General features: G+C 42.7%; 1 protein-coding gene across 10 annotated transcripts in view; it reads left to right on the plus strand.

The window, feature by feature from the left end:
* TNS1 (tensin 1) overlaps positions 1–14,997 on the plus strand; it is a 445,218-nt gene that overhangs the window by 400,854 nt on the left and 29,367 nt on the right. For all 10 annotated transcript variants that reach the window (XM_084806390.1, XM_084806321.1, XM_084806397.1 and 7 more), the window contains one exon: positions 2,460–2,552. In XM_084806390.1, the coding sequence (XP_084662516.1) occupies positions 2,460–2,552 (93 nt within the window). The remainder of the gene's footprint in view (positions 1–2,459; positions 2,553–14,997) is intronic.

Consider the following 14,997-nt stretch of genomic DNA (forward strand, 5'->3'; position numbering starts at 1 on the left):
GTTCTTAGCGCAGTGGGCTGAAGGTAGCTAGCACTGAGCAAGTGACCCTCTGGCTTCCTCCTAACCAACATGTGCAGGTCAGCTCTGTCAACTGGCTGTGATAATGATGCCTATTATCTTTGCAAAAAAACTGAATACTAAGCTTGAGGCCCACAAGGCCAATGCAGCTTAAGGACAAAAGTTGAGTGCTGTCCATGCTCTTGGGGATATGCCCGTTAATCACCAGGCTACATGACATTTGGACATGGAATTGCTGCCCATGGAATTGCATGTTTCCCGATCACTCCTTGGCACTGAGCCGTGAATCCGCCTAACCAGCCAAGCCAAGCCATGATGAAATATAAGCCCTTGGTAACTGGCTTTCCTTTAATGCGCCTCCCTCCCCCCATCCTCCATCATCCTGCTGTGGCCCAGGCGTGGGTGCCCATCTGAAGCCGTAAGTCAGAAGGTTGCAATGCAATTCATGGAGAATGTGTTGAATTTTTCCCTAACAGACAATACTACTTCCTTTGTCTGCATACGCCCACTTATCCTTAGAGCAAGAACTTGAGCTTCAAGTTGGAAAGCCTGCATTGTTTGGAGCTGGTGAAGTTTAGCGTTCCATAGCAAAGATACCAGTAGAATGTATGAGGAAAAACCCACATTAGAAAGAGTTTTTGTGAGACTTGCTGTTTCAAACACATCTCACGTATACATCTGCATCTGTTTGCTCCATTGCTTCCTGCTGTGTATATATTAAGTATATATACACATAACTGTCCCATATGTTATTGTTCTTTTTAATTGGATAGGCACAAAACCTGATATATGTCGATGCAATTGTGTTAATACTTTGATGAGATATGCGTCATAAATATAGTCATCCACATCTATGTATATGAGGTATGCTTCTTATGGTATACAATGCCCACTGTGGTGTTTGGGTTCCTCTTTTTGATTTTTCAAAGATCATGATCTTTGAAGATGAATGACATGTGTGGCAAAACTGTGACATAGGATGATGTCATCTATTCATTCATGGTCGTTTTTCAAACATACTGTTAATGGGTTGGGAATGCTATGCTACCAAGGATATTTATCTTTTGTTCTTCTTCTTGTATTGGGCACATAAAGAAGAAACTGGAAGTTGCTGGGTATTGGTTTATGTACTATGTTATAATAATCTCCCCCAAAGTTGCAAATGGGAAGTATGGTAAAGGATGAAATGAAACACTTCCTTATGCTTAGAAAGGAGGGAAATGGAAATGTGGATGTATCCATCCTATCAATATTTTCCCAGGGATGTGTCTCAAAGAAGAGTAAAGGAAGGAAGATCATTGCCAGTCCTGTGCAGTTAGATGCAATCCAGAGGAAGGAAGCTATGCATTGGTCCTGCTACAGAACTTAAGCGTTGAATTCCATGTTAGTGGGACTTAAGACTTGTCTTGGATTGATTGTTTCATCACAGGATAAATACAGAAACTGAATTGACCCCTGCATTTACACCCATACTATTAGAACAAATTTAATATGGTAGATGTCAGGCCAAGACTGAAGGTGTGAATGATATGAAACCATTTTTAATGCCTTTAGAAACTGGGGGTGTGGTTTATTTTGATAGCGATAGGCTATGTCCTGCGAAAACATAGTCAATATGGAGTAACTTGGCCTTGCATATAAGTCCATAAAGCTACTAGCTTAGCCCCACCCCCCCAACACATGCCCACACACTTTTAATAGCCTTGCTGCCACATGCATATTTAGGTTAGTCAATGTTGGGCACATTAATAGCTAGGGATGGGGATACTTGTTGTCTTTTACCAGTTCTGTCAAGGCTAAAAGGTTGGTGCCAACACAGGGCAAGGTGTTATCTGGCTGTACAGTTGTTGCCTGCTCTAGCAGGTGTTTTGCTTTGTTCTGATTTTGAGAGAACAACATAAGGCCCTCTCAGCTATATGCAAGCCTCTGAGAGCTGTCTTTGACAGCAGAGCATGCCAAGCATTGGCAAGACAACGGCATCAATAAATCTTGGTTCCCAATCCACCAAAGACAGAGTCTTGGCTTTCCGTTGTGTTGGTTCTCTATCCCAGTTGCCTTAAGAAATGTCACTCTGCTGAAGAGGGGTCTCTACACTTGTCAGCAATGCTTTGGTTCTTTCGCTTTCATGCACATGGCACGAGAGGCTGGCTTGATCTCTTCTCCACAAAGAGAAGCCAGAGGTGTCACTCAGAGACAGGGGGCCTATTCTCTGCAGCTACATTCCTGTGGTTTCATCAGGCCAGCCGCCCTGAGCATTTCTGGCCACACATGTAGATAGCCAGGATTCACTTGCAGTTACATTTAGGTTTTGCTAAAAACTTGTATTTAGCAACAAACTGGGAGATGCCTCGATGTATTATTCTTTAAATGTAATTCATCTTTTTATGTTCTGTTTTGGTGATACGTTCCCCCCGCCCCTTTGTGTGTCTTTCTGACAACAGTGCGCTCTCCACCAGGATTGGCCAAAACTCCACTTTCAGCACTGGGCCTGAAACCTCACAACCCAGCTGAGATCTTGTTGCAGCAGACAGGAGGTAAGAGAAAGAGAACAGGACACCATTTGAATGTCTTATGCACACACACCTAACTTCCAAGAAGTTTCAGGGGTTCCAGTGCTTACCCATGGATCAGTTTTCTTAGAAGGAAGTCACTGGAAACTTGTGGGATTTCTGTGACATAAAATTGTTTTGCACATATATACAGGCTGAGCATAAAATGAGGGTTCACAGCATTAATACTCCAACAGATTCCTGCTCCCCATCTGTTTCCTAGGGAGCCCATAGTGCCCAAGGATTTGCTGTAGAGAGCAAAGTCAGCTCTCTGCCTTTTTCAATCCAGTTCTAGCACAGACTAACTCCCTGCTACACCCATAGACCTCACTCATCCTTCTCCCCTTGTCTAGTGGGGGAAGAATGATGAGTCCTATGCCTTTGCCTTCTTGGGCCACACCAGCTCCCATTGAAACACATCACCAAAGTGTTACTGGCTAACTGTCCTTTCTCAGGCCTTGAGAGATACTAACTCAAAGCACCCACACTGAATAGCTCTACTCACAGAAATCTTAAGAGTCAAGTATTACTCTTGGAAGGGAACCTGAATCACTTGCAGTCATAGGCGCTGAGCTGTAAGGGACCCCTGAAAAGCCATTCAGACCAACCTCAAACGCATCACAATATTATGATATATGTTGTCTATCGAGACCATTATCCCATTTCCAAGAGGGAAGACCAGCAAAAAATAGCATTATGTAGTTTTAAGGTTATCATCTGCATTCAGACTTTTTTTCCACCCCATCTGAGATGGATTTTAGTTCTGGAATATAACTATATATTTTCTTCCTTGAATTTGACAGCATCATCTATTCTCACACTAGAAAGTCTTTCCATTCAGACAAACACCCAGAGCATCTCTACACCAGCCTAAAATCCTGTATTTAAAATGGGGCTTTCTGCTTCCGTTTTAAACGCAGGATCACAACGGACTCCCTTCACATGTGCTTCCTTTCCCCCCTCCCCTTTCCCCCTCCTTCTCCCCCTTATCTGAGTCTTCCATATGTTTCATTGATCTCACTCCTCTTCTTGTGGCTTTTCCTTTTTCATGGAGGGAACTCAAGTGAAACACAAGCAGGGTAATTTAATATGTCATTATCTCCAATTTATTTAAAAACAGAATAAAGGTCATTTAGTGCAGGAGATGCCTTGGAGGTTAACGACGTCATCTAAAGGGCCCACAAACTTCTGTCAGTGAGCAATCTCAATAGCAGGATAAAAGCTCCATGTGAAGAAGCCCCCAATATTTTTTCAAATCTTATCAAGCCTAGGCCTTGATATTGCCCTGTGGTGGTGGTTTCCATCAGCCAACAAGATGTTCTGAGGGTCAAAAAAATGTTTGCATTCCTCAATTCCGCTCTTTGACAATTTTGTGTTCAAATGTTAGTTGCATAATGAGCTGCCTATTCACTTCCACTCACTTTTTAAATCACAGGTGGCAGGGAGAGAAAAAGGTTATATGTAGAATCCAATGAAATGTGAAAAACAGAAATCAGATTTGAACTTGCAGTTTTGCATATCTTGGATTCCAAATGTCACAGAATTTGAATGTCAATCATAATATTCACATTTTGGAGACGTAACCTACATTTTGTAGTGAACCTGGACGTCTGGCACCACAACTTGAGTTTTGTCATTAAGCGTGAATCTTCTGTGGTCCTAATCCAATTCTACTAAGTGGCAACTAACTGCACATAATAACCGGTATGCTCTGATGGGGAAGAAAATTCCCATCTGCTTCTAAAGACATGTAAACCTCACTCAGCAAGGTTCAGATAGGGATGGCAATGGGGATGCAGATGTAGATTTAAAAGCAGTCTTCTACATGTGGCTCTCCCTCACAGGATTGGGGCACATACGTTTAATTTTAAAAGGAATAATATCTTTCAATTTCCATATCTGGAGATTCACACCTATACACAGAGTGTATATGTCATTGGATTATTGGGTGTGGCCCTGCATATAATATACAATGTTATTACAGCCTTTGTAGGTACACAGGGTATTTCAGTGACCATGATATGCTATTTAGTGTACAATTGATTCCTTGAAGCATCTTTCATATCACTCTTTAAATAAGCTATGCTTATGCAGTTACCATGTTATCATGTACATTGGAGAAAGTACAGCAAAGTGTAACAGTAAAGCAAAGACTTGGACCAGACGGTAGAAGCTTTTCCTTTCTTTTTAAATGCCTGCAAATATTTGGTTGAAGCATTGCTCCAATATTTATTGGAGCAGGGGCAGGGACTTGGCCTATGAGGACCAGACTTATCAGCAGGTTCCCAGCTAATTATTAGGTGAAAAAGCAATGCGGCATCTTGATTTTATTTCTTTAACTTCGTGCATGCCTCTCTCTTTTAAATTCAAATTCTGGGCACTCGAATGAGCTTAACCTGTAAGAGAAGACAGTTGAAATGAAAATGATGCCAGGATGTGCGTGTGTGTGTGTGTCTGTTTCTATCCATCATTGTAAGGTAGGCATTTCTTCTTTCCCTCCTACTTTATATGTGGTTCTGCTCTCACAGGCAGACAGTTTGAGAGGTCCTGTGCTCATGAAACTTTAACCTGAAGGACATTTAAATGAAGGAATACCTGATTCCTTGCTTTCCTCTGCAATGCTTCTGTGCATGCAAGCCCTTGACCCCACAGCTAATTGATCCCCTGTCGTAGATCAGCTGTCCCAGACTGCCCCAGATGGATTCCAGATTATATACACCAAGACCCTTCCCCATCCTCTTTTTAGGATTCTGTGGCGCTTCATTTCTTAGGCATTTTCAATCTGGTGAAGTGGGTTAGAATTAGGAATGGTGAACTATCCGAATCAAGATCAACATTGGAGTAAAAGCTCATGCTATGGGTGGAATAAAACACATCTGATCAACCCCTGCACTTCTGGAGAGTCAGCATTAGCCTAAAACACAGTTTTATAGATATGCTCTATCTATAAAGTTTTATAGATATCCTCAGATGGTTAGAGGGAGGCTGCTAGAGAATGGATTTAAAACGTCATTTATAGTATTCAAAGATATTATTCTGTTGTACAACAACTCTGTCAGGTCTATTAGGTAGACCAGAATTATTATCGCTGGACTGCAAATGAGGGAGGGGAAGGGGTCTAAGAATGAATGAGTTAATGGTAGGGGTGGTATTTAAACCAGAACTGTCTTTATTTATATGTGTGTCTTAGTAATTGCTAGAGACCTTAGTTAATTCACTGTGTAACGTGGTTCCTACCAGGCTCTGCACATGTCTGCTAAATCCTGTTAATCTAAATCTCTTTTTTCTTCTTTCTTCCCCCGTTTCACTTTCCTTGTTACGTTCCATTCTTCCCTAAACACTTCCTTCTTCCATGCTTGCCTCTCAGAATTAGATGGGGAGACAGTAATTGAATCTGATGAAGGTAAGGAGGGAATTGTTTTCATTTTATATGAACTACAGTATTTGGACAAGGATGTGACAGTAGGCCACTGTGAAGGCCAGTTGCCAAGACACCTGATCGGCTTGCTGTGTGTGGTCAGAGGACTAAAGGAAGCAACATTTCCCTCATAGGATTTTACTGTGCTACAGATTGCCCAAGAGTTGTTATACACCAGAATTAATCTCTAAGTAAATAAATGTGGGGAGAGAACTTGACAGAGAGGTGATTACTTTTCTAGGAATGGCACTTTCAGCCTCCTCGATGCAAACACGCTGAGGTGCAGCAGGCAGGTTTTCTCCTTTAGGATTTATTGCAGAAAGCAGGATGTCCTGGGTGAATATCTCTACTTCTACCAACCTGAATCTTTAGTGCCTTTCTTACATAATTCCTGGGGCAGAAGTGGCAGTTTTGGAGATTGTACTACAGTCTTACCAAATTAAGATTCCCATTATCATTTCTTTAGCATTGCTGTCTCTAGAACAGCCTTCCCCAGCCTGGTTCCCTCCAGATGTACTGGCTGGGAAGGCTGGGAGTTGTAGTCCAACACATTTGTTTATGTATCCATTTATATACTGCCCAAATACCAGATGCCCTTGGGGCAGTTTAGAATAATGCCCCCCCAAACAACAATAACAATAACATAACAACCCAAATAATGAATCAAAAAATGAAAATATCAAAACTTTAAAACATTACAAATATTAAAAATATTAAAGAGCCAGCAGTAAAGTTAATAACCAAGCAAAACACTGGAGATGAAATGTCTGCTTAAAGAGAAAGGTCTTAATCTGGCATCTAAATGTATACAATGAAGATGACAGGTGTGTATCTCACTGGGAAGGGCATTCCACAGACAAGGGGACACTACAGAGAAGGCTCTTTCCCTCATAGCCACCTTCACACCATTGTGGACCGCAGCATTCAAAGAAGAGCCTCCAAAGATGTTCCTAACAATCGGGTAGGAACATATGGGAGAAAGTGCTCCTTCAGGTAGACTGGTCCTAAGCCATTTAGGGCTTTAAAAGTCAGCACCAACACTTTGAATTGAGCCCAGAAACTGACTGACAACCAGTGCAGTTGGCACAGCACTGGAGGAATATGTCCAGAACATTCCAGTAAGCAGCCTCAGTGCTCTATTTTGCACTAACTGAAGTTTCTGGACCATCTTCAGAAGCAGTATAATGCAGTGCAATAATCCAGATGAGAGGTTACCAGTGTATGGATAACTGTAGCTAGGCCATCTTTGTCCAGGTAGCAGGGCGGTCTGCAATGGAGTTCTACTGGCATTTGCTTGATAAAGCAGGGTTCCCGATCGCATGGAGGTTTCTGTTCAAGCAAACGAGTAGAAGCTCCCTTCAGACCTTCCCTCTCAACTTGGGAAGAGCGGAGACTGAGTGGATGGGGACGGGGAAGTTGAGGGCATGGCTTCTGGGCATGCCCAAGTCTTTTCCCCACTTTCAGTCCTCCCAGGAGCAGGCTGAATGTGTACGTACGGCTCCTGTGTCTCCATCTACGCAGGTATGTTATATCATTGCAGCTAGCCTTTTGGGGCATCATTTTGTAACTGCATCATAACCCTATATAAAGCACAGGGATCTCTTTCCCTTTCTGTGTCTTTTCTACAGTGTAAGAGCCAAACTACATATGGCAATGACTCCTACATAGTTTTCTCCACTGTGTGTGTGTGTGTGTGAGAGAGAGAGAGAGAGAGAGAGAACGAGAGAGAGAGAGAGAGAGACTAAATGCAGCTGTAAAGGCTGCAATCTGAGATCCGGGGGGGGGGGGCTTTTTAACTATTTCATCTCTGATAGTTTTTTATGCTGAAAATTTCCCCCCGCTGCTTTCCCAAAACCCACAACAACACTGGAGAGGAAACAGATAAAACACCCCTTTCTCCCGCATGGGTCTTCTGGAGTTGTGTTTCGTAAAAAAAAAAAGGCAGGGGGTTATGCTACAACTCAGCTCCATATGTACTTTGGCCCTAAGGCAATTGTTTTTTCTTACATCCATGTCCAGTTAAGCACGACTTCTGCATTCCTAATAATCCCCAAGTTTTGTGCTACTGCTGACCTTAAGGGAGTTAAAATAAGCAGAAAGCCAAGGAGAGAGTTCACAAGTTTAAGATGCTGTTTAGGACAGAACCCAGCTGGGGTGCAGCTTAGACTTTTGGAGGACTGCTACATTTTTAGGTATCTCAAACAAACCCAAGTGCAGTCCCAAACATTCTCTGGACAGGATGTCCAACTCTTTCTAAGTAAGGAATGTCCAATTGTGATAAATCTAAGCAAGATGTTTATGGGGATGGCCCAGCTTTGCTGATCAGGTTTATTGAAGCCTGAGCTCATTTTTCCCCACAGATAACCTTTGAAATCATTTGCTATGTATAGATCTACAGCTGAAATATTCTTTGGAAAGGCCAGCGTCCCTGTCCCATTACACCACTCTTGATGAAACAATGCCTATTAGCCTCAAAGTACATACATATCTGGATTAGTTCTGTCTCAGGATAAAGAACATCCTCTGTCCAGACAATTATTTTTTTAAATATACAGTTTATTGAAGATTCTGTTTCTGCCCATAATATACATCATACAAGCAAGGAATGCATATATTATGAGTTGATTCTATTTCCACTCATCTATCTCTTCAACTCTCCCCATGTTTCCCTGTTCTCTAACTGTCCATGAATCATACCAATTATTGATGCCTACGCAAAAAGGAAAGGAACAAAAGTAAAATGGCAGCACTCAGGGGTGGGGTGGGGGAGAAATTTAAACATTTGCTACTATATGCTGCTTGATTTTCACAGTATCTGCCCACCTGTTCCAAAGGGTTCTTAGGTTGCTAAGTATAGTCCTGTCTCTCTCCACTCCTTCAAATCTCCATTGTGGTGATAAAGAGGCCCTGAAGGTCTGTGTGAGTGTGTGTGGAGTGGGGTGGGGGTGGACATATGTTTTATTACTCTTTAATCAGTTTGATTGTCAGTATAAAAAGGTGGTTAATCAATATTAATGGGCAACAAATCCAGATTAAGTAACAATGCAGATAAGCTTTAAGAGAATATATAAAAGTTAATAGAAAGCACAGCTTTCCACCTGGCAGATTTAGAAGTAGCTGGAAACCATTTTTTAAACCCAGAATGGGATTAATCATATGTAAAGTTGTCCTGAATTTGCCAAACTGTCCTGAATCCCAAGTTCTTAACCTTAGAATCCCTGGAAAGTGTAGTCCTTTTTAGGAGGCAGGGTTTGCTAAAAATGAATTCTCACCAGCTTTGGAAAACTAAAGTCTCAGGTTCTTTGAGATAAGCCATGAACATGCAACCTTTCCCAAACTGTTTCAGACTGGTGACATGTGTGTTATAGAGAAGGGCTTCAGCCAAATGGAAGGTTGAGTTTATATAGCAAAATTATCTGGGAATAACCTGTATTTGGACTATGTCCCCACTGCATTTCACACAACTCAGATTATTGTGATTGTCTTCCTGCCACAGTGAAGAAGTAACCATTTCCCCTGCTCTGCTCTTAACAATTCTGTTCTTAATAGGGACAGGCTGCCAGCATTGCAAAGAGCAGAGATTTAAGCAATTAGGAGCAGGCAGCAGGCTTTCATGCTCTCCCTCCCTCTATTCTTTCTTCTTTGAAAACTTCCCCCTCTTTTCCCTTGGCTTAACTAGGGTTAACTGTGGTGTAGCATTGCATGCACCAGTGCAAACTCTGGTTAATGCTAACCCTGGCTAGCACCAGTGCAGATGTAATGCTACAACATGGTTAACAAGGGAAGGGAGTGGGGAGGTAGCATGGGAGAGAGAAGGGAGCACAGAAGCCTGCATTTCATTCTCCTTAACTGTGGTTATGAGTTCAGAAACATTGTATCTGCACTAGTGCAATTGCTTATGGATGTTGCAGACTGATGCCTCCCTTCATGTGCCTGTGTTAGCACAGAAAGCATGGCATATGTTCCTTGTGCATATAGGGACAATTCAGCACAGAGTTCCCATGTCGTTTAATCCATCATTGATTATTTTGGCATTTGGACTCTTTATACAGAGCCAGCAACTATGCTAGCGTGCAATGTATTTTTGAAAGCAAGATCTTGGGGACAAAAATTAAAAATATATATGTCTTTGTGGTTTTCAACTGGAAGGATATGGAAATGAGGGCTGAAGGATAACATAGCTTCTGAGGTTAATATGGTTATTTCATGTTACCCAACCCCACCAGAGTATCTCTTTCATCTCTCCCTCCTTGTTATTCTCCACCACACAACAAACTGTTCACTTGTTTAATATAAATACAGAGAGGGTATTTTTAGATATCTTTGGATATGGCAAAGGACTTGGAACATTACCCAGTGATTCTTCCATGGGCTCCAAGATTGCATTCTGTCTTCCGTTTAGCATTTACAAATGGTTTGCGAATGCTAATTTTTCATTATCGCTCAGATAATTTGCGCACAGCTGGGGTTTAGAACTTAGCACATGCATAGGCATGAAGAAAATTATACAGCAGAAAAATCACTCTAAACTAATAGCAGCCCACCCTTCATTTCTATATATGAGGAAGAAAACAAGGAAGTAGGGTACATCAACCTCACTGTCCCTCCATATTTTCTTGTCCTTGCTGTTATCCTGTGTCTTTGAACCTTCTGGCTTTGGGATAAAGACAGCTTTTCTTTTCCCATTTAACATCTTGGCTTTCTTGGCAGCTTCTCATTAGCTTCTTACAAGCTAACTCACATATACAGAGCATGCTATTTTTAGTCAGGGAGGGGAGTGGGAAATGTGTAGCTGTAACAGATGTAATTGCTTTAATTAGCATAATAGTTTATTATGCATTTTGCAAGTCTTTTGGGGTTGCTTGCACTTCAGCCTAGCACCAAGACAGTCAAATGTTCATGGCCTCTCTTGGTTTGGTCAAGATCACTCTTCTGAGCTTTTGCCTCGTGAAATATTCAGTAGGAAGAGGGCAGATCCTCCTTCTTGATCATCACGTCTTTCCATTCCTTCCTTCCCCTCCTGCCTTGATGGGTTTGATTGATTGGCAAAAACAACTTTGGACACAACAGGATAGGGCTTGGCCACCAGATTTGTCCTTGCCAGTTCCGAAATAGTACTTCATCTTCATGAAACTGGCTCCATATTTAACTGGTTTCCAGCATAGAAGTTTTGAAAGTATTCCCCAAAAAACTGTTAACATACAATTTATCCAGCCAGTTGCAAGGCTCAGAAGAAGATTGGCTAATGGATTACTTGGTCCACCTGGTCCAGCCATGGGGCTATTGGAACTTTGTTCCTAGTTGGCTTTCCAATGTATCTTAGGACATCTTCAGAGGGTGCTTTCAAGTATTATATGGGTTGTATACCCATTTTAATGCATTTGTTAAGGGGAAAAAGGAAGAGCCAAGAGTGGCCAGTGATGGAAGTAAAAGTTCAGTGAGGAATGAGTGGGGTGACAGTCACAGGAAGAAAGATTTGGGGAGATAACATAATAATAGTTTTCAAATATGGAGGGAGCAATCCTATGGCCACTAGACAGCGGCTAGATGGCCATAGGATATACTGTTTTCCAGGAACCGACCTCGGAGACCATGCTCTGAGGTCGGTTCCTGGAAAACTGACCTCCCCCGACTTCTGTGCTGCCTTGGAGGCAGCGCAGAACAGCCTTGCCCTCCACGCTCGCAAGAGGAGCACAGAGACGCGAGAAAGGGGCATGGCTGGGGGCGTTCCAGGACGGGGAGATCGTAGCTGCCTGTACGACACATCCAATGTGTCGTACAGCAGCCTCCTTCCCTGCTTTGTGCTCCTGCGGCTAGACAGCCACAGTCGGCTGTGTAGCCGAAAAAGCAGAGCAGGAGGAGTGCGGAGGGAGGGAACGATCCCCTTCGTGCTTGTCCTGCTCTGCTTTGGAGAGGCGGTTGCCTCTGAGTTCAGAGGCGGCTGCCTAACTAGATAGGATTCCACCCTTAGTAGGTTGCCACCGTAAAGAAAATGGAAACCAAATTTCAGTACTGGCAATGAAAAGAGAGGGGGGGTGAACAAGCAGAAGCAGCTAATTGCAACATTATCAGCATCAAAACTGGTGAGAGCAGTCTAGAGGAGTTTTTAAGAATTGCAGCTCAATTGCCTTCAAGTTCAAGATCATTCTCCCAGTTGCAGTTTTTGGAGTAAGCATCAGAAGAACATTTCCAAGCAACAAAGGATAAGTATTTGTTAAGACCTTCAGGCATTAATTCATTTTTTTGTTTATATTTAATTCCTTGTAGAAATTTATATCCGTCCAACATGATTCTGTAGAAGTGGGCAGGAGCTGGTAGAGCTCTTGAGTGATTTACAGTAGATCAACAAGGATTTTTGACTCCTATTTGTTTAACAGTAGCAGCCCCTTCCTAAATTATATGGCTGAAATGAAGAATGCTTGGGGTAACCAGAAGTGGATTTTCATGTGGAAGGACTGGGAGTTCCATCCAGTTCTGGTACTCAAAACTAATTCCTGAGCTCAGAATTCTTTAATTCTGCACCAAGTCCCAGTTGCTAGATTTCAGGCTTCTAGGAAACAAAAAACTAGTTCCCACAACCATCTAACCACCTCTGCTCTATAGCTCTCTCAGTGACACTGAACAAGCCTACGTTCCACATTTTTTTCAGGCAAAAGTAATTACTTACCCCTTTCCTTCTTTCTCTGGCATTCCCAGGATTCTTTCTCCCCCTTCCAAAAGGCTGACTTACCATAAATAACATGATTACAGAAGCACCTGAGGAGGTTACATTCCTGTATTTTGATGCTATTCAGTTTTCAGCTTCTTCTTGTTTGCCTGTTAAGGATTGTGACTGCAATCCTGATAGGTCTCTACCCATTACACCACTCCAGTATTCATTAACAAGGCCCATCCCAAATTAGGTTTCTGTTATAAAACTTGTCCTATGTTGTCTTGTTGAAAAAGTTCTGCCTGCTTGTGCCTTTCAATGTCTGTCCATAGAGACTTGTGATCATCTGGATGCTTGTATGTTAAGGATTGTAGAGTTTCAGCCTGAGCCTGCCCAAGATGCTTGCTGTGATTCTTTCCTGGCTTGTTGGATGTGGGAAAAACTGGCACAAAGAAATGGCCCCTGCTCTAGTTGCAAGCTGATCTTATACATGACCCAATATATAGCAAGGATGTGGGGCAGAAGAAAGGTTAGAGTTGTGGGCTCATTTTACAGCTATATACAGGGACTTCATTTAACGATGATGCTTATAAAAATGTACCATATAGCATAGTCATAGTCAATTTATTTGTATACTGCATTTTCTGCAATACATTGCGCTCAAAGCAGTTCACAAAAACACACATAAAGCAACAGCCATAATTGTAATACATTACAATATTACATTACCTCAGTTATTGTAGTGGTAGCAGTAGTGGGGAACACGGTGTAGCCCTCCAGATTGTGCTGGACTGCAAGGCCCATTAGCCCTAGCCAGCCTAGCCAATGGTGAGGAGTGATGGGAGTTGCAGTCCAACAACATCTGAAGGGTCACACACTTTTCATCCCTGCCATAAAGAGAAAACCGAGAGCTGTGGTAATGATGGCACTCAAGTAGAGCTGAGTGAAAATGGCCTTCCAAAGGTCTCCATCCAACTTATGGGCAGCAAAATTGAGAGGACTATCTTGCCAGTTGTGTGTGTGGGGGGTCCACTGGCAGCCCAGCTGGCATTTTGCATCTGCCACAGGGTGCCAGATTTAGTGTTGTCCCATGACATTGTGGAAGGTGGCATAACAGCTGCCACAAGAAAATGGCAGGAAATATTTAGCAAAATGGCTCTTTTTGAAGGGGAGGCTGTAAAGAATAATTGTGGAAATTTTCTCCTGAGAAATTTCAGCTCACAACTTGTAAGCAGCCTGACATATTTTAACAGGCTTCAATCTGTGTTTTTATAACCTGATAGAGAATGCACTGCAGGGAGAGAGAGAGAGAGCTGCAGGTACATTGCTACTCTGAAACCAAACATTGTACTATTCTGAATTCTGCCATATTCCCAAGTGGGGGAGGGGGAAGGGGAAATAGATTCTTTCGTTGGGGAATCATGTGGGTGTGCACTGCACTAAGAGGGCATTTAGGATTGGGCACTAAACCTGCAGCAGCTGTTTGGTAGGCAGTTCTGAAAGGGAGGAAGAACAGGGGGGAAAGGAAGGAGAGACAAGTGTTAAGAGAGAGTAGGAATGGATGGCAGCAGGATCCTAAGGCAGGGATGGGCAACTTGTGGCCCTCCAGATGTTTTAGCCTACAACTCTCATAATCCCTCACCACTGGCTGTAAATTGTAGGCCAAAACATCTAAAGGGTCACAAACTGCCCATCCCTGCCCTGAGAGGAGCAAGGGGATGTTGCTGGTTTTGTTTGTTGCAGGAGGGGTGAGGAGAAGATCTTGGCTAGGAGGGGAAGGAAAGGGGCCAAAACGCTGTTATACCAGGCCTATCCTGTTGTACCAGCAAATGCATCAGAAACCAGTGAAGGTTCACTGGGGTTTCATGTGGTTTGGGGAAACTTGCTCACACTTTCTGCCTCCCACATAGTACTGAGTAGACCTATGTTGGACTAGTCTCTCTGTCCATTTTAAGTCTCGTGCTCAAGAGAAAAGCAACAAAGTTGCTGAAGGATTTTGAACACAAACTTGTGGAAATGGCTGAAGGAAACTAAAATGTTCAATAGTGAGAAGGGAAAGAAGGTGCCCAAGGGAGCAGATGACCATACACAAATACGTTGTTTTAAAAAAACTGTTATATATAAAGAAAAAGTTATTTGTGGTCACTGTGGGCAGAACAAGAGGAAATGCTCCTAAATTGTATGGAAAGAGATTGAAATTGAAATTCCAGGGTTACTTCCCCCCTCCCCCTCTCCTGGTAACCATAAGATTAGCTGGGCGGTAAAACGAATTCCCCAAAGAAGCGGCAGGGTTGCCTTCAAGGAAGGTCGTAGTGGAGGGCAGGGAGTAAAGCTGCATTTGCGGTGCAAACTTCTGTCTGAGA

This window comes from Heloderma suspectum, chromosome 1 (assembly GCF_057233095.1).
Source record: "Heloderma suspectum isolate Gila_16-S chromosome 1, 16-S_ref, whole genome shotgun sequence".
In the NCBI taxonomy this organism is placed as follows: Eukaryota; Metazoa; Chordata; class Lepidosauria; order Squamata; family Helodermatidae; genus Heloderma; species Heloderma suspectum.